Source organism: Phyllobates terribilis, unplaced genomic scaffold (genome assembly GCF_046119375.1).
Source record: "Phyllobates terribilis strain yellow unplaced genomic scaffold, ASM4611937v1 Scaffold_2__4_contigs__length_985480577, whole genome shotgun sequence".
Classification (NCBI taxonomy): Eukaryota; Metazoa; Chordata; class Amphibia; order Anura; family Dendrobatidae; genus Phyllobates; species Phyllobates terribilis.
The window spans coordinates 391,798,600-391,826,591 of record NW_027362762.1 but is presented as its reverse complement, the minus strand read 5'-3'; the positions used below and the strand labels follow the sequence as shown (position 1 = coordinate 391,826,591).

The 27,992-nt window shown below is 47.2% G+C and overlaps 1 protein-coding gene across 4 annotated transcripts in view; it reads left to right on the top strand.

Annotated features, from left to right (window-relative positions):
• The first annotated feature begins 508 nt into the window (after positions 1-508).
• LOC141212093 (ATP-binding cassette sub-family C member 5-like) overlaps positions 509-27,992 on the top strand; it is a 167,697-nt gene continuing 140,213 nt past the window's right edge. Inside the window, exons 1-3 of one of the 4 annotated variants that reach the window (XM_073664876.1) lie at positions 509-632; positions 1,036-1,160; positions 2,327-2,482. In XM_073664876.1, the coding sequence (XP_073520977.1) occupies positions 1,078-1,160; positions 2,327-2,482 (239 nt within the window). In that variant the 5' untranslated portion in view covers positions 509-632; positions 1,036-1,077. Of the gene's footprint in view, positions 690-796; positions 1,161-2,326; positions 2,483-27,992 lie in introns of those variants that run through there. The other 3 variants (XM_073664877.1, XM_073664879.1, XR_012281936.1) reach the window with 3 other exon arrangements.

The following is a 27,992-nucleotide window of genomic DNA, read 5'->3' as shown; positions in this document are numbered from 1 at the left end:
GAGCATAAACTGAGTGGCAATTTTTTGATTTACAACTATCAGTGAAAATTGTAGCAATGGCGACAGGAATTGTGTGTATTTGTTACGTTGTTTGTGCATGGAGGGGGAATAACACAATATTCACATGTTCTATAGCTGGGGACTAAATTACTACAGGTAATATATTTTCCATTATACAGTACTTTCTATTTAATAAAAAAAAGCCTTTGCACTTGGTGAAACCATTCAGCCTTCTGGAGATCAGTATCGTAGTGAGATTAATTATAAAAACTTCCCACGCAGACATACAGCCAGAAGATGGTGCCATTGTCATACATTTTTTTTTATATCTATTGCCTTTTCTAAATCGTTAAAATTCTTGAAATGAAAAAATAATTTGATATAGACGTTAGCGTAGGGTTGACTGTCGTTGAAGTATACCATTTTATTCAGTGCATGCTGGCTTGAATTACTCTTTAGCACGGTGCATTAGTGTTCACAGGACCACCTGTCAGCTGTGTCATGTTTGTACAGTAGTAATATATATAGACTGGCACATACTGGGAGCGGGTAGACATTGAGCTGGAAGCAGTGGGGGATTTTACTACGGGAACTGTCTTGGTTCTTGTTGGTACATGGGGGTCAGCAGTACGGTCAGTGTCCTTGTCCTGTGCTCCCCGGCGGAGGCAGCTCTAGTATCAGCTATTAGTGTTAGTGTCAGCTTGTTGCACTTTTGTTGGTTTTCTCTGTTCTTAGACTGTCGGGTGTAGCATATCTATGATTGTAAACTTAATGAAGTTGTCAGACATATTCATAGCTTTTCCATTCATGGACGCATTGCTGATTAGTAGTTTGTTTGAAGCGATATAAGTGAATAGTGTAGTAATCGCGTTGTAGTAAATGTTGGCATTGAGTCCAATGTCCCTCTAGGCTGCATTACTAGAACTATTTTGCAGAGTCACTCATGACTTGACACAGCAGCATTATACACCTGAGGGTGCTATTCCTGGGAGGTTATGACAGACTTTGACATTGCTTCCTCACTTCTCACCACAGGTTCAAAAACAGGAGTCATGACTTTTCTCCTCTACAAGTAACATGGACCGAGCAGCAAAGAAGAAATTTACTATCAGATACCAGCACAGCCTGCCATTGCTGAAGCCGTTCCGCAACGCACACAGGTACAGTAGATGTGTCAGTCTGAGTTATGCGAAGTACATGTTGTCTCATTGCTTTATGGTGGGTAGCCGCTGCTCCGTTAAAGGGTGCACATTGTAGAGGAAGATCGCTTCACACAAATAGTTAAGCAGCCTTATGAAAGACTGCAAACAGAAAACTTATATTAGTAAAGTTTTTCCTGAGAAATTACACGTAATTCAAATTCCTACATATAAAGCAAATAAAATGCATACGTAAATAAAATGTAAAAATAGTGTGTTGCTATTAAATTATATTCAACTGTTTTATAGATAAGCTGGGGAAAGCTAGGTGACAACTAATCAGGAGTTTATAGTGATGTAAAACTGCAGAATAAACATATTAAAGTGAACCTGTCCATGGGCAGCATGTATCATACACTGGCTGTGTGAACTCAGCCACATATGTTTGATTCTGTGAAAAGCTTACTTCAAAAGCTACCGGAGACCAAGCTGCGCTATAGACTAGTTGGACAGGCGGGTCCCCGGCAGTTTCTCGCTGCCCGGGAATGACAGGTCTCTGCCTACATGCCTGCATAGTTGAGACCTGTCACTCCGGGGCAGCGGGCATGGAGAAGCTGCGGGGACCCGCCTGTCCAACTAGTCTACAGCGTGGTCACTGTCAAAGTATGTTTTTCTCTGAAACGCTGCAGCATTTCATAGTCAAACATACCTGGCTGAGTTCATACAGCCAGTGCCTGATATGTGCTGCCCATGGATCGAGCAGCATGTGTCAGCCGTCAGGTTCACTTTAAGTATAACATGGTTCGGTAAGGAATATGAAAAAATCAAGTGAAAGTTGCGTATATATACATATTTTTCTTGCGTTTGACAAAATTAATACAATACGTAATTTGGGAACCATAAAAATGGCATAGCCACTTTATTAATATTTTGCATGAAATACTCAGGCAAAGCACTACCTGTAGGATATATTTCCTATTGAGTGCATACCTGTTTGGGAAATATGGTGCTTACCAATAATCCCCTAATAATCCCTTCTTGTATCTGTATCGTTTAATAACACTTATAATTTACATCATAAACGTTTCACAACATTGTTTTTATGACTATAACCTGTCATCTAAGCTGGGGGGAGGCAGAGTTGTAATGACAAATATCAGTGTAATAACTTTTAAAATATTTTGCAGTCACCAACATCCGATTGATAATGCTGGCTTATTTTCCTTCATGACATTGAACTGGATCACTCCACTTGCAAGGAAGGTATACCGTCTTTCTAAACTTCACATAGATGATCTTTGGGATCTGTCATCACAAGACTCATCAGAAGTAAACAGCTGGAGGTAAAAGTCCTGTCGGCGTGTGTCCCATTTTTCACACTGTCTACATATTTGCCATGGTTTACGAGACCTGTCAGAAGCAGTTTAATACATAGATAAGTTAGGAAAACAGCAAAGGAGCCTCCCATTATAGTGCTCGGTTTTATCACCAATGCATGGTATTTGTTTCTGACGCGCCCCTGGGCCTGTGTCGTGCTGCGTTGCGCACGCGGGAGCTTACCCGGAGCCGGATCTCTTGAGGGTTGTAGTCTCGTGGCGGTGATCCGGTCCGTGCCCAGGGAGTCAGACTAAGTGGCGCTGTATCAGCGGTAGATGATGGACGACTACGCCACCCGTTGAATGCAGCTATGGAGCTGCCGCTGCAGGGCAGACCGCTGAGGCCGGTGGAAGGATGGTGCAGCGTGGATGGTATAACCCCCAACGGGAGGGGTATGGCCTCAGGGCAGCCGACGTGGATGATGGGGGTAGCAGGAACCACTCAGAGACGATGCGGTGTAGTTCAGGGTCTTTACTGGTGACAAAGATAGACCCTCCCGGAGTACTGGCTAGCGGTTGGGGCCTGGTCAGTCCTTGAGCAGATGGGATCTCCCCTGGCCAGGCGGAGTTGTAGGCCTCCCAAACTAACGATACTCTTCTGGCTACCTTGCTAGAAGCGAGTATAAGTAGCCCACGTCCCTGAGTGTACCGTGTGGTGCTCACCCGTATGGCCGGTGACTCGGGGCCTTCTAGTAGCTTCCGCTCCACGACGGCGGTGCTGGTCCCATGCGTGTGACCGTGCCTTCGGGTTTCTTGGCCAGAGGACCTGAAATCCCCTGCCTGACGGATTCTGCTGCTGGGTAGGAGTTAGTCCCCACAGCCTCGGACTCCGGGTCCGGTAAGAAATCTTCTCAGTCAGGGCGAGCTCTGCAGCTGCCAGCCCCTGACTCTTTGTAACACTGCTCCCACAGAGCTCCTGTTGTTTCTTCCTATGCTGCTTCTCTTCTCTACTTCTGGCATGGCCCAGGAGCTGGGCCCAGCCGGAGCCACAGCTCCCTGTCAGCCCTCCTGGCTGAACTCTCCCTCTCAACTCTCTAACCCTGCCTCAGCCCCAGGTTTATCTAGGGGAAGTTCTTCCCCTCCCAGGACTGGGCAGGAGGTGTGGCATGCATAGGATTCCTGACCAAGAGACCTCCCACCTGCTCTCAGACATAACATTGCCGTTACTGTGGAAACCAGACCCCTGGGGTGCCACATTTCCCCTCCATATCATTTCCATGTCTATTAGTCCAACCGCCAAGTTTTCTTACAATATAATGTTCTGGAGAGTGGAGTCCTGAACAAATTTTCACCTGCCAATGGAAAAGGGAATAGAGCCAAGCATTCCTAAGCTCTGTGGCCAAGGTTCCTATAGAAAGTGTATTCCCTGCCTCTATAGCATGTTTTCCTTCGCCCAGCAGGTCCTTTATTCTCTTGACTGTTTTGCTTTCAAGCTCCAATTGAACTGTGTCCTCCTAAGAGAGCAGTATATGTAAACCATATTGTTCTCTCCCATGCAGAAAAATGACCACCAGGATTGAGAGAAAATAATAGGTACTTGATCAAAATTTGCCTGTAGTCAGGACCAAACTTTTAGTCATGTCAGGACCTCATAGTTGCTTTCACTAAGTTCTGGGAGTCACTTCTTTGCCTGTTTCTGATTGCCTGCCAAGGGGAGCACTTCCATGGGACACATATACCTTCTTATAGAGCCCTCTATAACAAAGCAAAGAAAGCTTGATAGACCGCCTTCGGATGTAAATAAGTGCTGCTTTGCGCACATATAATGGTGGCAAGTCTTCAAAACACCATGAGTTTCAAGACAAGGGGCCCCGTGTCCTAAACGAACATGAGTTTCATGACCTGAGTAAAGGCATCAAAACTAGCTTTGATGCTAGTAGTTGTTAGACCAGAGAATAGGTCAGTACTTACAGCTGTAATTCAAAAATACCATCATATTACACATCACCGGCCTTAAAATCTCTCAAGAATAATAATCTTTTTATTTATATAGCGCCAACATATTCCACAGTGCTTTACAATTCAGACAATTTACAGACATTATTGGCTCTGTCCCCATTGGAGCTCACAATCTACATTCCCTATCAATATGTCTTTGGAGTGTGGGAGGAAATCGGAGAACCCGGAGGAAACCCACACAAACATGGGGAGAACATACAAACTTCTTGCAGATTTGTCCTTGGTGGGATTTGAACCCAGGACCCCAGTGCTGCAAGGCTGCAGTGCTAACCACTGAGCCATTGTGCTGCCCTGTAGTAATCTTTTGTTTTGCTCTGTTTTCCGATCAAGTAACATAAAAATTTGAATTACATTGACTTTTTTGGCAGAAAAATCTGCACCATATGTTGTTGGTGCATTCACCATTCTGCTTTTATTCCTAATTACAGAAAACCATGCAGCCTCCATTGGGAACTGATCATCGAATGTGTCCTCTTCTTTTAAATCAAAACTTTCAAAACATGGTTGACTTTGTATTTGTGCTACAAAAATATTTTAACTGTTAAATAAACTCCTAATATTTTACTAATAGTATAAAATAATTTCAGCACATTTTAAAAGGGCTGGCACCAGGTATTTTGGTGCCCTAGGTGGATGGGTCCAATGGCGCCCCCTAAACAAAGGAATGAGTCAGAGACTAAAATAACAGGACCCCTAACACATACCCTCTCCACTGCAGATGGGTCAGGTAACAAGCTCGGACGACCACTTCCACTAGAATTGTTACATTTTTTCACCAAAAAATACCACCAAAAGTAAAAAATTTGTGTACTTTAGGAGTGAGCAATTTCACAGTTAGATATAGAACCACTCATTGTTTGCAAACCGTTTACATGATAACAGAGATAAATAGCAATATTTCACCCTGACACCCTATATTTTAAATGTCAAACCCAAGGATAGTCATGGAAATTGATATAGCTTAATTATAATAGGTTCCCATTATAGATAAAGGGATACGTCCTATGGTGTTTGCATCTGTCAAGTGACAAATGCACCTTGCAACAAAACTGATGGTGGTTCTTGTGCAGTATTCCTGTACTAATGGTATTTCTTGTGCTGTATTCTTGTACTTATGGTGGTTCTTGTGCTGTATTTCTGGTACTGTTGGTGGTTCTGATGACATATTCATGTAGGGAAGGTTGTTCTGGTGATGTATTCATTTACTGATGATGGTTCTAATGATGTACTCAACACCAGAACCATCATCAGTAAATTAATACATCGCCAGAACCACCATAAGTACTTGACTACAAGATTAAAGCTTAGTAATGTGATCAATTGTAATGTCAGGTCAGTCACATAAACATTTGTATCTCATGAACCTACAACTCTCAGTAGGTCCTTAACAATGGTAAGGAGATACTGGGAGTAGTTGTCACCAGCCAACATCAGACTGCAGACTATACAAGAACCATAGTACTAATGTGACATAGTCAGTATCACAAATAAGTATTTACATCCAGGTACCTTACAGGTGAAAGTCGTTCTTTTTCTTTTCATATCCATCTGGTCCTGACACCCTGATGGCTTTTCATATCCACAGATCATCTCTGCAGGAAGCCCTTTTCTCCTGTCTTCTGCAGCACATCCTAATACGGTGCTTCTAAAAATAATTGTGTTACTATAACGCCCTCTGCATAAAATTTCTGTCCATATTGTGTCCTAAATAAGCCTCTTATGGTATATATCCTTCACACCCGTCAACCATTATGAGCTACACCCTGGCACACTTTCTGCCTTAATGAACTATAACCACAACACTGTCTGCCACTATCGGCTATAACAGCCATACTATCCGCCCTTATGACCCATTGCCTACATCATGACTGTCCCCTCCTCATTGTTATCCCTTACTCTCTCTATATTGCCACACTTTCCCCCCGCCATGCTAACCCTTCTCCATACTGGGCTTGCTTGAATTTCCAGCTTAGCCCTCTCCATATGAATTCTGTGCCCCCTCTTCACACTATGCTTTAATACTGTCCACCATGCTGGCCTCTCCAAACTGTGTCCCCTTCTCACACTGTCCACTACACAGTATGATGGTCACAACAACCACCTATACAGTATGATCACCACAGATCCCCATACACAGTATGACATCCACTACTGCCTCACATACTGTATGGTCACCACAGCCCCCCATTTAGGATGAAGTCCACCACAGCTTTCCATATGCAGTATGATGTCCACCACAGCCTCCCCACATATTATGATGTCCCCCACGGCCCCCAATACAGTATAAGGTCCCCCACAGCCCCTTATATATACTGATGAGCAAAAGGGTAACAATGTTTTGAATTTTTGACTTTCAGTCTCCATATCTCACCATACACTATTACTTCAAACGTGAGACTACCATAATTTTATAGACAATCATCTTGGCTATCTCATACATAAATTTGACTTGCAACTATTTAGTATATGATATTTATGCACATTCTTGTCATGTCACTGCATTGTTACTGTTTTGCTCCTAAAAATCTACATTTTAATTTTTATTATTTTGTTAGTATTATGCAAATCCACCTTTGGCTTTCAACACTGCCTGAATACTTCTGGGCATGCTCTCTGTAACGGGTCTGGGAGGTGGAACCTCTGAGCTGCAATACAAAGGGGAAGCCCTTGTAAGGAAGTGGGTGACTCCCAGGGAAGGCAAGCAGGTAGTCACAGCAAGTGACTGGGACAGTCTCTGGGTAAGCGGGCAGGTGGTCACGGCAGGTGACGGGGACAGTCTCTGGGTAGACAGGGAGGTGGTCACGGCAAGTGACGGGGACAGTCTCTGGGTAGACAGGCAGGTGGTCACGGCAAGAGACGGGGACAGTCTCTGGGTAGACAGACGAGGCGGATACCTGACAGGTAACTGGCGGGCGCTCCCAGGTGAGCGGGCAGACGGAGACAGCAGGTAACAGGCAGGTAACTGGTGGACGCTCCCAGGTGAGCGATCTGACGGACGAGGCGGGGGACAGGCAGGTAACTGGTGGACGCTCCCAGGTGAGCGGTCTGACAGACAAGGCAGGTAACAGGCAGGTAACTGAAGGACGCTCCCAGGTGAGCGGTCTGACAGACGAGGCAGGTAACAGGCAGGTAACTGGAGGATAACAGGCTGGCAGGCAGGACGAGAAGTCAGGCTAGCAGCGGGACCTGAGGGCTGAAGCACAGGAAGTCACAGTGCAAACAACTTTGCTCGGACACCTCCATTTTGGAGGCGGTGCCTTATATATGGGAGCTCCACCGGCAATTGGCCGGGGACTCCTTAGGACAGCGCGCGCGGCCCCTTTAAGAGAGAGGGAGCGCGCGCGCGCCCTAAGCACAGTGCCCGGGAAGCAGCGAGCGCTGCCAGCAGCGCGGGAAGAGGACACCGAGGACGGAGCAGGGAGGTGAGGGGAACGGCGTCTCTGCCTAGCAGGAGGCAGGGACGCCGATGCTACACTCTCGATCAGATTCAAGCATGTCTCGACTAAAATATGATCACAGACCTCTTCTATATGTTCCCAAAGTTGGTGGATACTGGTCAACTCACTTGCGTATATATACTGCTTTTTCTTCAACTCTTCCTACAAGTGTTTGATTGGGTTGAGGTCTGGGGACTGTGTGGGCCAATCCAGCACCATTGTCATTGAACCATTTCTTCGCCAATGTAGACGTATGCTTTGGATCGTTGTCCTGCTGGAACACTATGATGTTCTATTCATACCAATAGTACTTGGCAGGTCCGGCCAACATTATTTTAATGTGGATGGGGGCTGTAAGACCAGTTTAACATGAAATTCAGGGCATAATTGTGTGCCAGTATAGTGCATGCACTATTTACTCTCAAACTTTCATTGGTATAGTAGGTTTATCTTTCTTAAAAATATAATTAGGAAATATATGTCTTAATTTAACATTTCGCCACCTCCTGCAATTAGTGGTGAAAGTTATGTGTCTCAATAAACTTACAGAAAACATAACTTTAAACCCATCTAGCATTTATTTGCAAGTGCGCCCACAATGGGTGCATTCACACAGTTCACATTTTATTGCAATAAATCCCTAATTGACTTCTATATTTAAATGAAATTTGCAGAAAAACATGTTGTTTCTGGCATAACAACCACATTCAGATGAATAGAACTGATGTATAGTTGCAGAAATTCCTGTAACAAAATTTGCCACATATATACATTTGGAAGTAAGTGACATACGCTATATTTGCTGTGTACTCCTTCAATCTGTCTTAGGCTGTTCTTAATTAGAGTTGGATTCTACCTACTATTTAAATTTATGGCCAATGTCCAGGAGAGGTAAATCTGATTGTGTAGTTTCCTATTTACAGGGGTCGCTTTGTGGTTGGCGGATGGGCATAAACAATTTGATCAAACTGAGTGCAGCAATGCAGTTCAAGATTAATGTACTCTGCGATCACATATACCTTAGCACATTCAGAGTACAGTTGTATTTGTTTGTTTGTATTCTTCAGTAATTCAGTCACAGCAACTTGCACATGTACAGTGGGGTAAATAAGTATTTGATCCCTTGTTTTTGTAAGTTTGCCCACTGATAAAGACATGAACAGTCTATAATTTTAAGGGTAGGTTAATTTTAAAATTGAGAGATAGAATATCCAAAAAAAATTAAGAAAATCACATTGTATAAATTAGATACATTTTTTTGCATTTTGCAGTGAGAAATAAGTACTGTATTTGATCCCCTACAAACCATTATGAGTTCTGGCTCCTACAGACCAGTTAGATGCTCCTAATCAACTCGTTACCTGCTGTCTTACATGGTCACCTGTATAAAAGACTCCTGTCCACAGACTCAATCAGTCAGACTCTAACCTCTACAACATGGGCAAGACCAAAGAGCTTTCTAAGAATGTCAGGGACAAGATCATAGACCTGCACAAAGCTGGAATGGGCTACAAAACCATAAGTAAGACGCTGGGTGAGAAGGAGACAACTGTTGGTGCAATAGTAAGAAAATGGAAGAAATACAAAATGACTGTCAATCGACATCGATCTGGGGCACCATGCAAAATCTCACCTCGTGGGGTATCCTTGATCATGAGGAAGGTGAGAGATCAGCCTAAAACTACACGGGGGGAACTTGTTAATGATCTCAAGGCAGCTGGGACCACAGTCACCAAGAAAACCATTGGTAACACATTACGCCTTAAAGGTTTAAAATCCTGCAGTGCCCGCAAGGTCCTCCTGCTCAAGAAGGCACATGTGCAGGCCCGTCTGAAGTTTGCCAATGAACACCTGGATGATTCTGTGAGTTATTGGGAGAAGGTGCTGTGGTCAGATGAGACAAAAATTTAGCTCTTTGGCATTAACTCAACTCGCCATGTTTGGAGGAAGAAGAAGGATGAGTACAACCCTAAGAACATTGTCCCAACGTGAAGCATGGTGGGGGAAGTATTATACTTTGGGGTGCTTTTCTGCAAAGGGGATATGACGACATGACGACTGCACCGTACTGAAGGGAAGATGGATGGGGTTATATATCGCAATATTTTGGCTGACAACCTCCTTCCCTCAGTAAGAGCACTGAAGATGGGTTGTGGCTGGGTCTTCCAGCAAGGCAATGACCCAAAACATACAGCCAAGGCAACAAAGGAGTGGCTCAAAAAGAAGCACAGTAAGGAGTGGCCTAGCCAGTCTCCAGACCTTAATCCCATAGAAAACTTATGAAGGGAGTTGAAGCTCCGAGTTGCCAAGCGACAGCCTCAAAATATTAATAATTTAGAGATGATCTGCGAAGAGGAGTGGGCCAAAATTCCTCCCAACATGTGCGCAACCCTCATCATCAACTACAAAAAATGTCTGACTGCTGTGCTTGCCAACAAGGGTTTTGCCACCAAGTATTAAGTGTTGTTTGCCAGAGGGATCAAATACTTATTTCTCACTGCAAAATGGAAAAAAAAGTCTAATTTATACAATGTGATTTTTGGGGGGATATTCTATCTCTCAATGTTAAAATTAACCTGCCCTTAAAATTATAGACTGTTCATGTCTTTGTTAGTGGGCAAACTTACAAAAACAGCAAGGGATCAAATACTTATTTCCCCCACTGTATGTTTAATTCATTTTGTAAGGCGGTGCATGTCAGATTTTTTTTGCATGTGAATCCATTTGTGTGTGTGTGCTAATTCCATATTTATTAGAATGCAATGTACTAAATAGCAATAAGTTATAGTCGTGTAACTCATTAAAAGTAAAAATATATTTAAAATATCAATTTAACCTCCAAAAAAATCTGATGTCATTGGGCTTTTTTTTTAAACTGCAAAAATATTAGAGATCTGCTTAAGGCTATATTTACAAGGGGTTAAATTTCTCTGACAAGTCACATCCATAGGTGCCTGGCTCAGTGTGCCCCTGACTAGTGGAATGGATGGGATGGATGAATTTCAGACATTCATTACTCTTACAGACCATGACAAAATTTTCCATGTCAAAATACTCTGTGTGAACATACAGCTATCTTCACATGCACTGTTTCCTGTTTTTTGCACAAAAAAACTTACATAAGAATGCCAGATTTTATTTTTAAAAATGACACTTTTTCTATTTTTTCAGCATTTTTTTCAGTTTTATTTATTTATTTATTTTTAAAATTGTGTTTTACTGCAAGTATTTTCTTGTTATATTTCTTTAAAGTCCTTTTTCCATTACAAATTATGTGATTTATAGATCATGTGTAGACATTCAAGTAGAAGTATATTCACGACACTCACCAGGATTAACTCCACCAATATATCCATTTATTAAAAACGATGCATACAGTATAAAGCGAAGGAGACAAATGTGCAACAGAAGCAACGGTTATTTCACGTCGTTTGACATTTTCTCAAAGCCTTTATTCGTCTACTTTTATGAGAATTAATTTATTGTATCTTACTAACATACAGAGAACCACCTTTAATATTGCGGAAACCTGTGTATATTGCCTATAGAAACTGACAACAAATAGAAGTGCGACTAATCTTTCTCTGATTGTTGACTATTAGTGATAAGCAAGTATGTTCTGTTAACCCTTTCGGCGAGCATGTTCGGGTGCTCACCGAGTATCTTCAGTGTGCTCGGGTGTTATGTTTGAGTCACTCCGTGTGCATGATTTGCGATTATTTGACAGTTTTAATACATGTGAGGAATGCCTAAGAAACAGGCATTCCTCACATGTATTAAAGCTGTCAAACAGTCACAAATCATTCAAACACGCTGAAGATACTCGGAAAACACCCAAGCATGCTTGCAAATGTCAAGTAACAAGCATGCTCGCTCATCACTATTGACTATAGATCATGTGAACATTTCTCACGTTTTCTATTGTGATATATGCAGCAAAAGCCTCTTCTAAAAACATCAAAACAGTAGTGGTGTATTGGAAAAAAGCCACAGTCTGACTACAAATACCATACTTACATTATGTGGATTTGGGGAAAAAAGCCACTAATCAAGAGAAGTGAAAGACCATAAAAGAAAAATTAGCACAGTAAAAACTGGCACTAGAAATGAGCGTTTCAGTCATGGGAAGATTGACTTCAAGTCAAATTTCCTGAAGTTCTCAGGTCCCCACCATTTCAAACACTCTGTGATTTGATTTGTGAGAATGGCAAAAGAAATAAAATAAAAAATGCACAGCACCATTTCGCACACCGCTGAAAACTCAGCTAGATGACTAATCAGATTAGGCGCTGCTGCATGGGCTTCCACATAATGTCCTGCACATATCACATCCATGGTCTAGCCCAGCCAATCAGGGTGGTCTATTCCTGCCAGTATAAAAGATAGGGGTCAGCCAAGCAGCGCGAATTTAAGTTTAGGCCTAATCTGATTCTGTACTATTTGAGACCTGAAGCATATTAAAAGTGGGAATGGTAGTCTCAGTCTGTGAATAATAACCCAAAGATTCAAGTGATATGCAGTGGGGAAAAGAAGTATTTGATACACTGCCGATTTTGCAAGCTTTTCCACTTACAAAGAATGGAGAGGTCAATCATTTTTATCGTAGGTACACTTCAACTGTGAGAGACAGAATCTTAAAAAAAATCCAAAAAATCACATTGTATGATTTTTAAATAATTAATTAGCATTTTATTAAATGAAATAAGTATTTGATACAACAGAAAAATAGAACTTAATATTTAGTACAGAAACCTTTGTTTGCAATTACAGAGGTCAGACGTTTCCTGTAGTTCTTGACCAAGTTTGCACTGCAGCAGGGATTTTGGCCCACTCCTCCATACACATCTTCTCCAGATCTTTCAGGTTTCGGGGCTGTCGCTGGGCAACATTGAGTTTCTTTTCCCTCCAAAGATTTTTTATTCAGTGCAGGTCTGGAGACTGGCTAGGCCACTTCAGGATCTTGAAATGCTTCTTACAGAGCCACTTCTTAGTTAATCTGGCTGTGTGTTTCGGGTCATTGTCATGCTCGAAGGCCCAGACATGACCAATCTTCATTGCTCTTACTGAGAGAAGGAGGTTGTTGGGCAAAACCTCGCAAAACATGACCCCATACATCCTCCCTTCAATAAGCTGCAGTCGTCATGTTCCAATTTGCAGAAAATCAACCCCCAAAGTATAATGTTTCCCTCACCATGCTTCATGGTTGGGACGGTGTTCTTGGGGTTGTGCTCATCCTCTCTCTTTCGCCACACACGGTGAGTGGAGTTGATACCAAAAAGTTATATTTCGTTCTCATCTGGCCACATGACCTTCTCCCATGCCTCATCTGGATCATCTAGATGGTCATTAGCTAACTTCAAACAGGCCTGGACATGTGTTGGTGTGAGCAGGGGGACCTTGCATACCCTGCAGGATGTTAATCCATGACGTCGTAGTGTGTTACTAAGGGTAATGTTTGAGACTGTAGTCCCAGCTCTCTTCAGGTCATTGACCAGGTCCTCCTTGCATGTAGCCCCAGAATGAGGAAGATTGACAGTCATCTTGTGATTCTTCCATTTTCTAATAATTGTCCCAACCATTGTTGTCTTCTCAAAATGCTGCTTGCGTATTGTCCTGTAGCCCTATAGCTCATCCCAGCCTTGTGCAGGTCTACAATTTTGTCCCTGGTGTCCTTAGACAGCTCTTTGGTCTTGGCGATGGTAGAGAGGTTGGAATGTGATTGATGTAGTGTGTGGACAGGTGTCTTTTATACAGATAACGAGTTCAAACAGGTGCAATTAAAACAGGTAATGAGTGCAGAGTAGGAGGGCTTCTTAAAGAAAAACTAACAGGTCTGTAAGAGCCAGAATTCTTGCTGGTTTGTAAGTGATCAAATACTTATTTCATGCAGTAAAATGCAATTTAATTATTTAAACATCGTGCAATGTGATTTTCTGGTTTTCGTTTATAGTTTCTGTCTCTCACAGTTGTAGTGTACCTACGATAAAAATTACAGATCTCTCCATTCTTAGTAGGTGGAGAAACTTGCAAAATCGGCAGTGAATCAAAAACTGGTACTCTTCACTATAAGCTTTGCGCTCCAGAAATGATAGAATTAACAATTTTGAACTCAAAAGCTGAGCGCTACTATGAGTCCTGTGTCATACCAACAGTAGAGCATCGTGAGACCATTCATGTGTGGGGTTGCTTTACACCCAAGGGAGTGGGCTCACTCACAATTTTGCCTACGAACACTGCCAAAAATAATGATATCTAAACACCCTCCAAGAACAAATGCTCTCAGCAATCCAGAAACAATTTGATGTTGAGCAATGATTTTCCACCATGGCAAAAGTGATAACTAAGTGGCTCGGTGAAAAAAACATTGAAATTATGAGTCCATGGCCGGGAAACACCCCAGATTGAATTCCCATTGAGAACCTGTTGTCAGTCCTCCAAAAGCGGGTGGACAAACAAAAACAGAGATATTGTGATCAAATATAAGCACTGAGTAGACAAGAGTGGGTTGCCATCAGTCAGGATTTGGCACAAAAGCATGTCAGGGGTAATTACTAAAGTTTTTAAAAATTATTTTTCAACACTGTAAATATTGATTCTGCATAAACTTTGATGTATTTATCGATATAGGTGTAAAAGACTTAGAAATTCTTATAACTATACTTCAGTAACTATAGAAATATCTGACTAAAAGATCTAAAACCAATGAAGCATCAACCTTTGTGAAAACCAAAATGTGCGTCAGTCTCAAAATTTTTGGGCACGGCTGTACTGTAATGCTGGCTCACATAAAGAAAAAACAGTGTGAAATTAAAATTTTGAAAATTAATGATCAATCCAGGAGGAGAAAGAAGCAGATTTCTCTGATGAAATATATTTCAAAGTTGCTTATTTTCATGTGTAGTATTGATTTGTGAAAAAAAAGATTTAAAACAATGGTTACTCTTTAAGGTTTGTATAACAGCTTCAGGGTCCTTTCTCGCAGCTACCTATCTCAAGTGTGGTCTCCAACTGTCCAGACTTGGCGCCGCTAGCATATGCTCCTCCTGTGTACTTTGGCTGCAGTTACTACTTCGTACCTCCCCGCTAACTGTCCTGCAATATGCTACTGTACACAGGCTCCCTCACAGCATGTGTCAGCATGTGTAAACTCCACTAACATCCAGCCTCCTCTGCCAAGCCAAAAAAGGAGTCCCCTTTTAACATGTCTGTCATGTGGTCACATCAGAGATGTGACATTAGTGTGTGATCGCACCCTGACATCACCCTAGGCATATCAGATCTCGTCCTTCTCTCAACATATCGTCTTGAACTATCCCTATTTCCATGTGCTCAGAACCATGGTCTAAAGCAGGGGTGGGGAACCTCAGGCCCACAGGCTTTTTACGGCCCTCGATGACCTTTTATCCGGCCCCTGGGCAGATTCCCGGTGACCACAGGGCTTGGGTCGGCAGCTGCATTTTCACGGCCGCCGGCCCATTAATTTCTTCTTGCTCTGTTCACTACTGAATGCTGAGGCGCGTGCAATGAAAGATTACGTCCTGTCACCAGTGCCAGTGTCAGGACATACTTTGTGGGTGGAGTTAGCGCACAATTTGTACGGCCCCCGAAGGATGGTATAAATATCCAAATGGCCCTTGGCAGAAAAAAAGGTTCACTACCCCTAGTGTAAATTATACCCTGAGATAATAGGTGCATAAATAACACCTGTGCCAATATGGCATGTAAATTTAGGGAGCAGAAGACAGCATAAACAATGCACACAAAACGCATAATAAATAATATGCGTTGCATTGCAAAGACACAACCTCGGGTGCATTCTACCCTGAAAATAGCATATTAACCCTATCTATATTGATTAATAATTTTTGCTCTAACTTAGAGATATTGTTGCACGTTATAAAAATTACATAAATCCTAAATAAGGCATATTTAAAGGGGTTGTCCAGCACTTTAATATTGATGAACTATCCTTATATACCAGATGCGACACCTGGCGCCCTTGCCGATCAGCTGTGCCCGATGAGCGCGGCATCCTCATGCATAGCTCCCAACCGTCCTGTTTTCAGCGGGACTGTCCCGCTTTGAGGGCTCTTACTAGTGTTGAGCCACCCCCGTAGTGTTCGAGTTCGGTTCGGTTCGTCGAACACCCGTGTGTTCGCCGAACTGTTCGTCGAACTGTTCGTCGAACACCTTCGAACACCGTTAAAACCAATGGCAGGCAAACAAAAACACATAGAAACACATAGAAAACACCTTCAAAGGTGTCCAAAAGCTGACAAACTGCTCAGAAGACACAACTAACACATGGAAAAGTGACAAGTACATATAGTCATGAGAAAAGAAAAGAGGTGGAGGAGTAAAAGGAGGGGGAGACACAGATATAGGCATGTCATGCCCTTCTAAAATCCAAAAAGTGAGAAGCCGACACGTTCAGTCGGCTCCTGCCCGTGCCACCTCCGTGTCGCCGGGTTTGTGCCAGAGTCGCGGTGAACCCTGACGGCCAGCCCCCCTCTCCCAATACTGGTGCCTGTCCGCTGGTGGGTCGAGCGAGCCCCCCTGTGGTGGAGGCAGCCCTAAGCTTTTTAATTTAAATTGTCTCTCTAATTTGAATGAATACACGTTAAATCCATTTACAAGGATCTATTGGAGGGCAAGTCTCATGCCAGCAGCCGCGTAATTCCAGCTCCAGTAGCGTCCACTAAAGCTGCTGCAGTTTAAAAGCTTTTATAAGGATCGAGCTCGGCTGTCCACCGCAAGGCATCCTACTGCCAGTCCCAGCCCCTATGCCTTGGGGTGCCTCCTGATGCTCTTCACTGAGTATCCCGTGGTCCCGAAGCATTTCCTTTGAAAAAATTAAGTGTCCAAACTACAGGTGGTGTAGCTTGCTTAACAGCCGGGATAATCCGCTGACTAGCAGACACTGCTACTAGGCACAAAGTATTTCCTGGGCTAGATGCAGTTAAAAATTTGTAATTAGATACTCTCGTTGGATGCTGATGTGGCACCCCAGGGGTCTGGTTTTCCACAGTAATGTAATGTTATGTCTGAGAGCAGGTGGGAGGTCCTTTGGTCAGGGATCCTGTGCATGCCACACCTCCTGCCCAGTCTTCGGAGAGGAAGAACTTCCCCTGTATAAACCCTGGGCTGAGGCAGGGTTAGTCAGTCAAGGAGAGTAGAGACAGAGAAGCAGCATAGGTAGAAACAGCAGAAGCTCAGTGGGAGCAATACTACTACAAGTCAGGGGCTGGCAGCTGCAGAGCTCGCCCTGACTGAGAAGCTTTCTTACCGGACCCGGCGTCCGAGGCTGTGGGGACTAACTCTTAGCCAGCAGCAGAAGCCGACCGGCAGGGGATTTCAGGTCCTCAGGCCCAGAAACCCGAAGGCACGGTCACACGCGTGGGACCAGCACCGCCACCGTGGAGCGGAAGCCATTAGAAGGCCCCGAGTCACCGGCCATACGGGTGAGCACCACACGGTACACTCAGGGACGTGGGCTACTTATATCCGCTTCTAGCAAGGTAGCCAGAAGAGTACAGTCAGTTTGGGAGGCCTACAACTCCGCCTGGCCAGGGGAGATCCCATCTGCTCAAGGACTGACCAGGCCCCGTTCACTAGCAAGTACTCCGGGAGGGTCTATCGTTGTTACCAGTAAAGACCCTGAATTACACCGCACCGTCTCTGAGTGGTTCCTGCTACCCCCATCATCCACATCTGCTGCCCTGAGGCCATACCCCTCCCGTTGGGGGTTATACCATCTACGCTGCACCATCCATCCACCGGCGTCAGCGGACTGTCCTGCAGCGGCAGCTCCATAGCTGCATTCAACGGGTGGCGTAGTCGTCCTACATCTACCGCTGTTACATCGCCGCTCAGTCTGACTCCCTGGGCACGGACCGGATCACCGCCACCAGACTACGGCCCTCAAGAGATCCGGCTCCGGGTGAGCTCCCGCGTGCGCAACGCAGCGCGACACAGGCCCAGGGGCGCGTCAACATTTGGCGTAGTCGGCAGGATAACGTGCCCGCAACCACCGGGTACTGCGTGCCTGAAAAAGAGACTTTTCAAACTTACCTGTGGTGAAGATTCCCGCCATCCGGCGCCATCTTCAGCCTTCTTCCCGCCATCGGTGAAGTTTCCCGCCATCCGGCGCCATCTTCTGCCTTCTTCCCGCCATCCGTGGAGTTTTCCCGCCATTGGACGCCATCTTGAGGACGCCGCGCGGGAAGAAGAGGGGCGTGGACTCCGAAAGCGCGAGAGAACTGAAGCCCCGCCCCACGTCCGGACGTTGCGTAAGGTCCTGGAAGGAGCCCAGCAGACGCCGACGTCACAGGAGCGCGACGGAAGGTCCTCAACCCTGACGATCCACTGCGGAGCCGCGGCCTACGGAACAGGATCATCGCAAGGTAGGCCACGGTCCACTAGGGGGGAGGAAGATGTCGGATACGGAGGAGAGCTTCACTGCCTCAACCCCCGCCAGCGCTACCGCTGCTGCAGTTATGCCCTTCACCATGCCCTATATCCCGGGAGCAGCTTGGCTACCCCAGTACTCAGGGGAGTCACATACCCTGCATGACTTTAGAGAAAAGCTGGATAGCCTCTTCCAGGTGTACCCCCTCACAGAAGAGCAAAAAGTGAGCATCCTGGTGGCCCAACTAACCGGGGCAGCCAAAAGGGAAGTAAAATCCTGGCCACCTGGGAGGAAGACTGTCGCAGGGATACTAACCCGGCTGAAGGACACCTTTGATACCCGCACCTCAGCCGAGATTAAGCTTAGATTCTACGGGTGCAAGCAGCGAGCGCATGAGAGTATAAGGGACTATGCACTAAACCTACAAGACGCCCTGAGGGCCATTAAGCAGACCGACCCTGATGGAGTGGGAAACGAGGACAGGCTGTTGACCGAACAGTTTATAGAGGGACTGTATTGTAATACCCACCGAACCCAGTTGCGGGCAATGGCCTTACAGGATCCCCATCTGGGCTTTGCACAGTTCAAGGACAGAGCCATCCGGGTGCTCCGAGAACCGGCACCGGGTGGCGTTGTGACCCACAAGCGCCCTGCTATCACTTACCACCAGGAGGCGGCGCCCTTGTCGGCAGGGCCTGTGGGAGCTGATGCGCAGGCTTTGGACAATGACCCGGCTCCAGACCTACACCATCAGGTCCAAGAGCTAGCTAAGAGCGTTGCTGCGCTAACCCGAACTGTGCAGTCTTTACAGGCTTCCACCCCAGGGAAGATCCAGCTGGCATCCGGACCGGAGGACATCCCGTGGCGTCGACCAAGGAGGACCCCACCGGCCAGAGGAAGACCCAGTGACCGATACAGCGAGGACGGACGACCCATCTGCTGCCGCTGCAATCAACCTGGACATATGGCAAGGTACTGTTCTTTAAACGGGCACAACCTGGGGTAGAGGGCCAACCCCCAGGAAAAAGATCACCAGGCCCATCGAACTGGCGCGACAGATATGTGGGAGGACGTCCAGTCTTGCCTGTGGTACTGGATGGCATTCCCATGAGTGCCCTACTGGACACCGGGTCACAGGTCACCACCATCCCGTACGTGCTCTTTAAGCAGTACTGGAATGACTCGGATATTACCCGCTACCCTGACGACGACTTGAGTATCATCGCCAGCAATGGCCAGCCCGTGCCACAGATCGGATTTAAAGAGGTGACCATCAAAATCGGTAGAGTCGAACTGGCAGCACAGGGACTGATCATTGTAGATATTGACAAACATGAGAGTCACCCAAAAATAACTCTAGGAACTAATGTAATTGAAAATTGTCTTGCAGAGGTGATTTTCCTTTTACAGCAGGTTGCCAAGAACGCCAGCTCCGGCGAGCAGCGGGTGCTCCAGAAAGAGATCCGGGCACTGATGCGACGGCAACAGGTGGAACTCTCCGGCGGTGAGATTGGTAGCGTAAGAATGTGTGACCCTTTTCCTATTGCCATGCCCCCAAAAAGTGAAATGATGATTTGGTGCCGGGCAGCTATTGGTCTGAGAGGTAGAGATTACCAGGCAATGGTAGAACCAGTTTACTCGGACAGTAGGCCCACCATTTTGACAGCACGGGGGGTGGTTGATGTACGCCATGGGAGGGTGCCCGTTCGCATAATAAATATCGGGGAGAGGGAAGTGTACCTGCCCCGGTATGCCACGCTAGCCAAATTATATACCATTAACCAAAATTCTATACACTCTGTGGAACCCTTGCCTCCATCTCACCCGGAGGAAGGTAACGGCTCTAAGAAAAACATGGAGGACTGGTGTCAGCAACTACATCTGGGTACTGACTCCACTCCCGCACACCAGAAACAAGGAGTCTATCGGGTGGTTCAGGAGTACGAGAGAGTGTTCAGTAAACACCCGTTAGACTTCGGGCGAGTCAAGGGGGTAGAACACCACATCCCCACGGGAGACCATCCTCCTATAAAAGAGAGGTATCGACCCGTACCCCCTGCCCACTACCAACACGCCAAGCGGATGCTTAGAGACATGAAGGAGGCTGGGGTGATCAGGGATAGCTGTAGCCCCTGGGCAGCTCCACTAGTCTTAGTCCGAAAGAAAGACAACACCATGAGGATGTGTGTAGATTACCGGAAAATCAATCGTATCACACACAAGGATGCGTACCCCTTACCAAGGATAGAGGAGTCATTGGCTGCTTTAAGATCTGCTAACTTCTTCTCTACCTTGGATCTCACTAGCGGGTACTGGCAGGTTCCTGTAGCAGAGGCGGACCGGGAGAAGACCGCATTCACCACCCCGATGGGACTTAGCGAGTTCACCTGCATGCCGTTCGGACTCTGCAACGCACCGGGAACCTTCCAACGACTAATGGAGTGTTGTCTGGGCCACAGAAACTTCGAGACGGTCCTGTTGTACCTGGACGATGTCATCGTATATTCCAAGACGTATGAGGACCACCTGAAACACCTGGCGGAAGTGTTCGAAGCTCTGGCAAGTTACGGCCTAAAGGTGAAACCCTCCAAGTGTCACCTCCTGAAACCAAAGGTGCAGTACCTGGGACACGTGGTGAGCGCTGACGGAGTGGCTCCCGACCCTGATAAGATCACCGCAATTAAGGAATGGCCAAGCCCCTCCAGCGTAAAAGAAGTGCGGCAGTTCCTCGGGTTGGTAGGCTACTACCGAAGGTTTATTCCCGGTTTCACCAAAAAGGCAGCACCTATGCAGGACCTCCTGATAGGCCAGTCCCGGAAGGCCAAGAACCAGAAGCCGCCCTTCAAATGGGAGGAGCTGGAAGAAGAGTCCTTCCGCCAGCTGAAGATGGCCCTCACGGGGGACGAAATCCTGGCGTACCCGGATTATAGCCAGCCCTTTATCCTCTACACCGACGCCAGTAACATCGGGCTAGGAGCCGTACTGTCCCAGATCCAGCAGGGGAAGGAACGAGTAATCGCCTACGCCAGCCGAAAGCTGCGACCCACCGAAAGGAACCCCGAGAATTACAGCTCATTTAAGCTAGAGTTCCTGGCCGTAGTATGGGCAGTCACCGAGCGCTTTAAGCATTACCTCGCTTCTTCCTGGTTCACCGTGTACACGGATAACAACCCGTTGACACACCTGGACACGGCAAGACTCGGTGCCCTGGAACAGAGGTGGATGGCCCGTCTGTCCAACTACGAGTTCACAATCAAATACCGGGCAGGACGCTCCAATACCAACGCGGACGCCCTGTCCAGGATGCCCAACCTGCCGGACGGAGGAGAAGATCCGGAGGGACTGGAAGAAGTTGAACTCCCTGCGTTCCACCGTCATGGGACTATCCAGTATTCCCACCGGGTAAGGAGTAAGCAGGCTGCTACGTTGAACCCCTTACCCCACTACAACTGGGCGGAAACGCAAGACAGCGACCCTGCCGTCCGACTGGTGAAGGAGATGCTGACTCGGCCGGAGGCTCGCCTTGAACCAGACGCTCCGGAGGAAGCCAAACAACTATGGGCAGAGAAGAGTCGACTGTTCCTTTGCAAAGGGAAGTTGTGCCGCAGAATGGTTAACTCCCGGACGCATGAATTACTCTGGCAAGTAGTGGTGCCACGAAGAGACGCAGCCATGGTGATGGAGGCATACCACGACGGAGCTGGACACTTCGGGTGGAAGAAGCTGGAGTTCCTGCTGCGCGAGCGGTTCTACTGGGTAGGCATGAGGGGAACCATCGAGAAATGGTGCAGAGACTGTGGCCCGTGCAACCTGAGAAGGAAGGACCGTGCCAGCCAGAAGACTCCCCTGCAGTCCATCGTCACCCGGCAACCGTTGGAACTGGTAGCCTTGGATCATGTAAAACTGACCCCAAGCAGAAGTGGCTACGTCTACGCGTTAACCATCGTGGATCATTACTCCCGGTTTCTGGTTGTCGTCCCCGTCAAGGACTTAACGGCTCAAACAGCAGCTAGAGCCTTCCAGCAGCACTTTTGCCGTCCACACGGGTACCCGGACCAAGTGCTGACGGACCAGGGACCTGCCTTTGAAGCGGAGGTCTTCCAGGAATTCTGCAATCTGTATGGCTGCCGGAAGATAAGGACGACACCCTACCATCCGCAAACTAATGGACTTTGTGAGAAAATGAACCAGGTGGTAATGGATCTTCTAAAAACGTTGCCCCTGGAAGAACGCAGTCTGTGGCCTGAGAAGTTGCCCGATCTGGTGGACCTATACAACCACATCCCGGTAGGTTCCACCAACTGTACCCCGGCTTACCTAATGAGGGCAAGACCTGGTAAGTTACCTGTTGACCTTGAAATGGGAGTCCTGACACCCGAGGACACTTCACCAGAAACAGACTGGGACACAGAGAGGCAGCAGCAGTACCGGAGAGTACAGGAGAGCGTGGAGCGAAGTCTCTGTCAGGCTAGGGAAAGACAAGAGAAAACTTACAACCAGTATGCTCCCGCTGTTCCCCTGGTACCCGGAGAGCAGGTCTTGAAGAGGAAGAGACGGCTCCACAAGTTGGACGACCAGTGGGAGAAGGACCCGTACACCGTACTGCCCTCAAGCCACGAGAACCCGAAGGTTTGTACCATCAGTAAAGACGGAGGGGAAACCACAGCCATTGTATCCCGGGACCACCTGAAGAAGTGTCCCGAACAACTGAGGAACCCTGAAGAGGAACAAGAAGACCATCGACCCGTAGAGGAAAGGGAAGATATGGTTAGTACTGTGCTCGGGGACTTCCCTCGGTCTTGGACTCAAGTCAATGGTGCAGTTGTGGTACCCGTACTCACCTTCCTCCAACCAGCATCCCAAGCACCTACGGAGCAACAGGTAGAGCTGGAAGAACAGCCGGTCCAGGAGGCAGAAGACTCCACACAAGCAGAACAGGAGGATCAACCCTCTGCTTATAGTGAGCCTGCCGTACCCCTAGTGAGACAAAGAGCCGGTAGACAGCTGCCCAGTTTACCCTTGACAGCTCCTACACCCTGTAGTTCAGGGCCAGACAGTCAGCTCCGTAGGTCCACTAGGGCCACTAGAGGCCGGTTACCCGCACGCTGGAGGATTTGAAGTGTATAAATTGTTTTATTTATGTTTACCTGTGTATTGTTGCTTGTGTATAATTTTGTGTTTCCAGTTATTTTTAGGAATCCTTGGTGGATTTACCGGGAATCCTTGTACATAGTTGGAGCGTAACCCAGGATGGACTAGAGACTGTTAAGGACTCGGGGTAGGACAGACCCCTACCTGGTTACGTCTCCCTGTTTTGGTGAAATGGACACCTTGCTTTTCTTCAAAGACTACACCCGGTTACGGACATGCCGTGACCACCTTTATGTGTTTCTTCTTATTGTACTATTATTGTTGTTATATCTTGTTATGTTTTTTTCTAAAATATGTTTAGTCCCGGAGTACTAAATTTCACTAGGGGGGAATGTGGCACCCCAGGGGTCTGGTTTTCCACAGTAATGTAATGTTATGTCTGAGAGCAGGTGGGAGGTCCTTTGGTCAGGGATCCTGTGCATGCCACACCTCCTGCCCAGTCTTGGGAGGGGAAGAACTTCCCCTGTATAAACCCTGGGCTGAGGCAGGGTTAGTCAGTCAAGGAGAGTAGAGACAGAGAAGCAGCATAGGTAGAAACAGCAGAAGCTCAGTGGGAGCAATACTACTACAAGTCAGGGGCTGGCAGCTGCAGAGCTCGCCCTGACTGAGAAGCTTTCTTACCGGACCCGGCGTCCGAGGCTGTGGGGACTAACTCTTACCCAGCAGCAGAAGCCGACCGGCAGGGGATTTCAGGTCCTCAGGCCCAGAAACTCGAAGGCACGGTCACACGCGTGGGACCAGCACCACCACCGTGGAGCGGAAGCCATTAGAAGGCCCCGAGTCACCGGCCATACGGGTGAGCACCACACGGTACACTCAGGGACGTGGGCTACTTATATCCGCTTCTAGCAAGGTAGCCAGAAGAGTACAGTCAGTTTGGGAGGCCTACAACTCCGCCTGGCCAGGGGAGATCCCATCTGCTCAAGGACTGACCAGGCCCCGTTCACTAGCAAGTACTCCGGGAGGGTCTATCGTTGTTACCAGTAAAGACCCTGAATTACACCGCACCGTCTCTGAGTGGTTCCTGCTACCCCCATCATCCACATCTGCTGCCCTGAGGCCATACCCCTCCCGTTGGGGGTTATACCATCTACGCTGCACCATCCATCCACCGGCCTCAGCGGACTGTCCTGCAGCGGCAGCTCCATAGCTGCATTCAACGGGTGGCGTAGTCGTCCTACATCTACCGCTGTTACATCGCCGCTCAGTCTGACTCCCTGGGCACGGACCGGATCACCGCCACCAGACTACGGCCCTCAAGAGATCCGGCTCCGGGTGAGCTCCCGCGTGCGCAACGCAGCGCGACACAGGCCCAGGGGCGCGTCAACACTGAGAAAGCATTCCATAGAGTCTCCTGGCACGCCATATATGATTCTCTTAAAAAGCTTGGGGTAGGGGTCTAGGGGACCCTTTTATAGCCAAAATCACGGCCCTGTATCGCAATACGTCACCTAGGCTGAAGATAAATGGAACTGTAGCACCCTGAGGGCTCGGTTGCTACAGAGGTATTGCACCTCACCCAGAGGTGTGATATCTCACTCTCAGGTAAGGATGGAGTGTGGATCAGGACCCGACACCTGCATGCATTACACCACATTGCCGTGGGGCAGGGCGACCAATATGCCCCTGAGATGGGCACGACAGTCCCTGTCCCTGGCTGGAGTGGGGGGAGGGAACACTGAGGAAGGGGAACCCTGTAGTGCAGGAGCAGGGAGGAAGCAGTTCCTGGGTGCATTGAGAAGGGAGTATAAAAGGTGGGAACCATCTTAGTTCAGTGCAGAGAAGTCTGAGCAGAAGTGGCAGGGAGCAGGGGCTCTGCATGAGCTCTGCTCCGGAGGCGGGCCTAGTAACAGAGGCCCAGGCCTGGAAGAGGGAGAAGGAAGGAAGAGGAGCGGAGAAGGCTCCAGGAACGAGGAACGAAGGGATCCCAGGGGTGCGGACGGGCGAGTCGCCACCGCACGCCCGAATCCACCTGCATGGAGGGGTCAGGCCAAAGGGGGAGACCGGTCCCCGAAACTAGTGGAGGCAGGAAACGACCCTCAGCTAGAAACCGGAGGCTGTGACATTTTATGTGGCGCAGCCCCTCGCTACACCCGCTAGGAGGGCAGCACATAGGGTCAGGGAAACTGGCGCCAAGTTTACCAAGAGGAGGCCTGAGGCAGCCGGACAGAAGGGTTGGTAAGAAAGGCCAGACAAAGGACACACAAAAGGGGTCCTGTGAAGCGCTCCAAAGTTATCTGGGAGTTGTCTGAGCCCCTCACCTGGTGAGCACAGTACGACGTGGGCAGCCGTTACCTGCAGACGTGGTCTGGATAATAAGAACTGTGAGTAAAGGCCCTGGACTGCATCACTGACTCCGTGTCGTTACTGCTGCTGCCCTGCACCATCACCCCCATCCTCCGCATACACTGCCCTGAGGCTATACTCCTCCCGTGGGGAGTTATGCTACGCTCTGCTGCACCCACAACACCAGCCTCAGCGGTCTGCCCTGCAGCGGCGGTTCACTCTGACCGCAATCCACGGGTGGCGTAGTCGGACATTTAAACATCAAAACCACATAAATAGTTCCGCCACTGGTTTGACCACCCTGAGCCACGGAACCGGGTCGCCGCCACGAAGACTACAACCACCAGCATCCACCAAAAAGGGTCCTGCTCCAGGTGTCCCAAGGCCCAGGGGGTGCATCAGAACATTTTCATCACCTTTCACAATCACCAATGGGACAAGGCAGGGATGTCCTCTGTCCCCTCTCTTATACATCCTAGTGATGGAGCACCTGCTCTCATCAATTCGCCATAACCCCAATATTAGGTGGATTGAGGTGGGAGGCACCGAGTACAAGTGCTCTCTATTTGCTGATGATGTACTAGTATATATCACTCAATCACATATATCCATCCATGCTGTTATGGCTGAAATAGATCACTTTGTTACATGGTCAAATTTTAAAATCAATGCAGCGAAGTCTGAGGCCCTCGATGTCTCCCTCCCCAAATCCATATAGGATTCCATCCAGTCCAACTTTCCCTTTGCCTGGCCCTCACAGGGTATCAAATACTTAGGAATTCCTATTCATAGAGACCTCTCCCATCTATGTTATCTTAATTTTGGGCCCTTTATTGAACAACTCCATACAGACCACGGTTGGCAAGTTAGAACTGTAAGATTCACTACGTGAACCACTGGTGTTTTGTGGAAAAGCACATGTACACTGTGTTCCAAATTATTATGCAAAAAGTTTTTAGGAGTGATAAGGGAAGAATTTGTTTGTTTGTCAGTTAAACTCATTGATGGTGATGTGTGTCAGGGCTCTTTATATCACTGTAAGCAATTGCAGACACCTGTGCTAATTAGTTTGGCAGGTGTGTCCAATGAAAGGCAAGACTACTTAAGAAGGCTGTCTCACATTATTAAGCAGCCTACATTTTCTGCCAAAATGGGAAAGAAAAAGGATGTGTCGGCTGCTGAGAATCAACAAATTGTGGAGTGTTTAGGTCAAGGCATGACTACAATCAACATTGTGCGATGATCAGGATGAAGTGTCTTGGCAATCAAGAAGTATGTAGCTGATTCACAGTACACACGTGTGCGTGCTGATAAGGGCAAATTGAGGACTCTTTCCTACAGGCAATTACGTCAGGTTAAAAGAGCAGCGGCAAAAAAGCCTTGTCATAGCAGCAGACAAGTTTTTGAAGCTGCTGGTGCCTCCAACGTCCCCCGAACAACAAGATGCAGGGTCCTTCAGAGGTTTGCAGCTGTGCATATGCCATCCTGTCGACTTCCTCTATCCACTTCACACAAGCAGAAACGGCTCCAGTGAGCCAAACATTACATGAAGACTTATTTCAAAACTGTTTTGTTCACGGATGAGTGCCGTGCAGCGCTCGATGGTCCAGATGGATGGAGTGGAGGATGGCTGGTTGATGGACACCCCACGCAAACACGGCTACAGCGCCAACAAGGAGGAGGTGGAGTAATGTTTTGGGCTGGAATCATGGGGAGAGAGATTGTCGGCCCCTTTAGGATCCCTGAAGGCGCTAAAGATGAACTCCATAATGTATGTGGATTTTCTCAAACAGCACTTCCTGCCATGGTTCAAGAAGAAGAACCATGTATTTCACAGCAAGATCATTTTTTTGCATGATAATGCACCATCTCATGCTGCACATAAAACATCTGCATCTCTGGCTGATATGGGCATAAAAGGGGACAAACTTATGGTGTGACCCCCATGCTCCCCTGACCTCTACCCCATTCAGAACCTCTGGAGCATCATCAAAAGGAGTGTCTATGATGGCGGGAGGCAGTTCACATCTAAGCAACAGCTCTGGGAGGGTATTCTGTCCTCATGCAAAACAATTGAAGCAGAAACCATCCAAAACCTGACAAATTCAATGGACGAGAGAGTTCAGAAGCTCCTTTCGAACAAGGGGTCCTATGTGAAAATGTAACATCACCTAGAATAAAGTTTTGAGTTGAAAACTGTTTGATTTCAGTTTCTAATAACCTGCTAATGCTTATA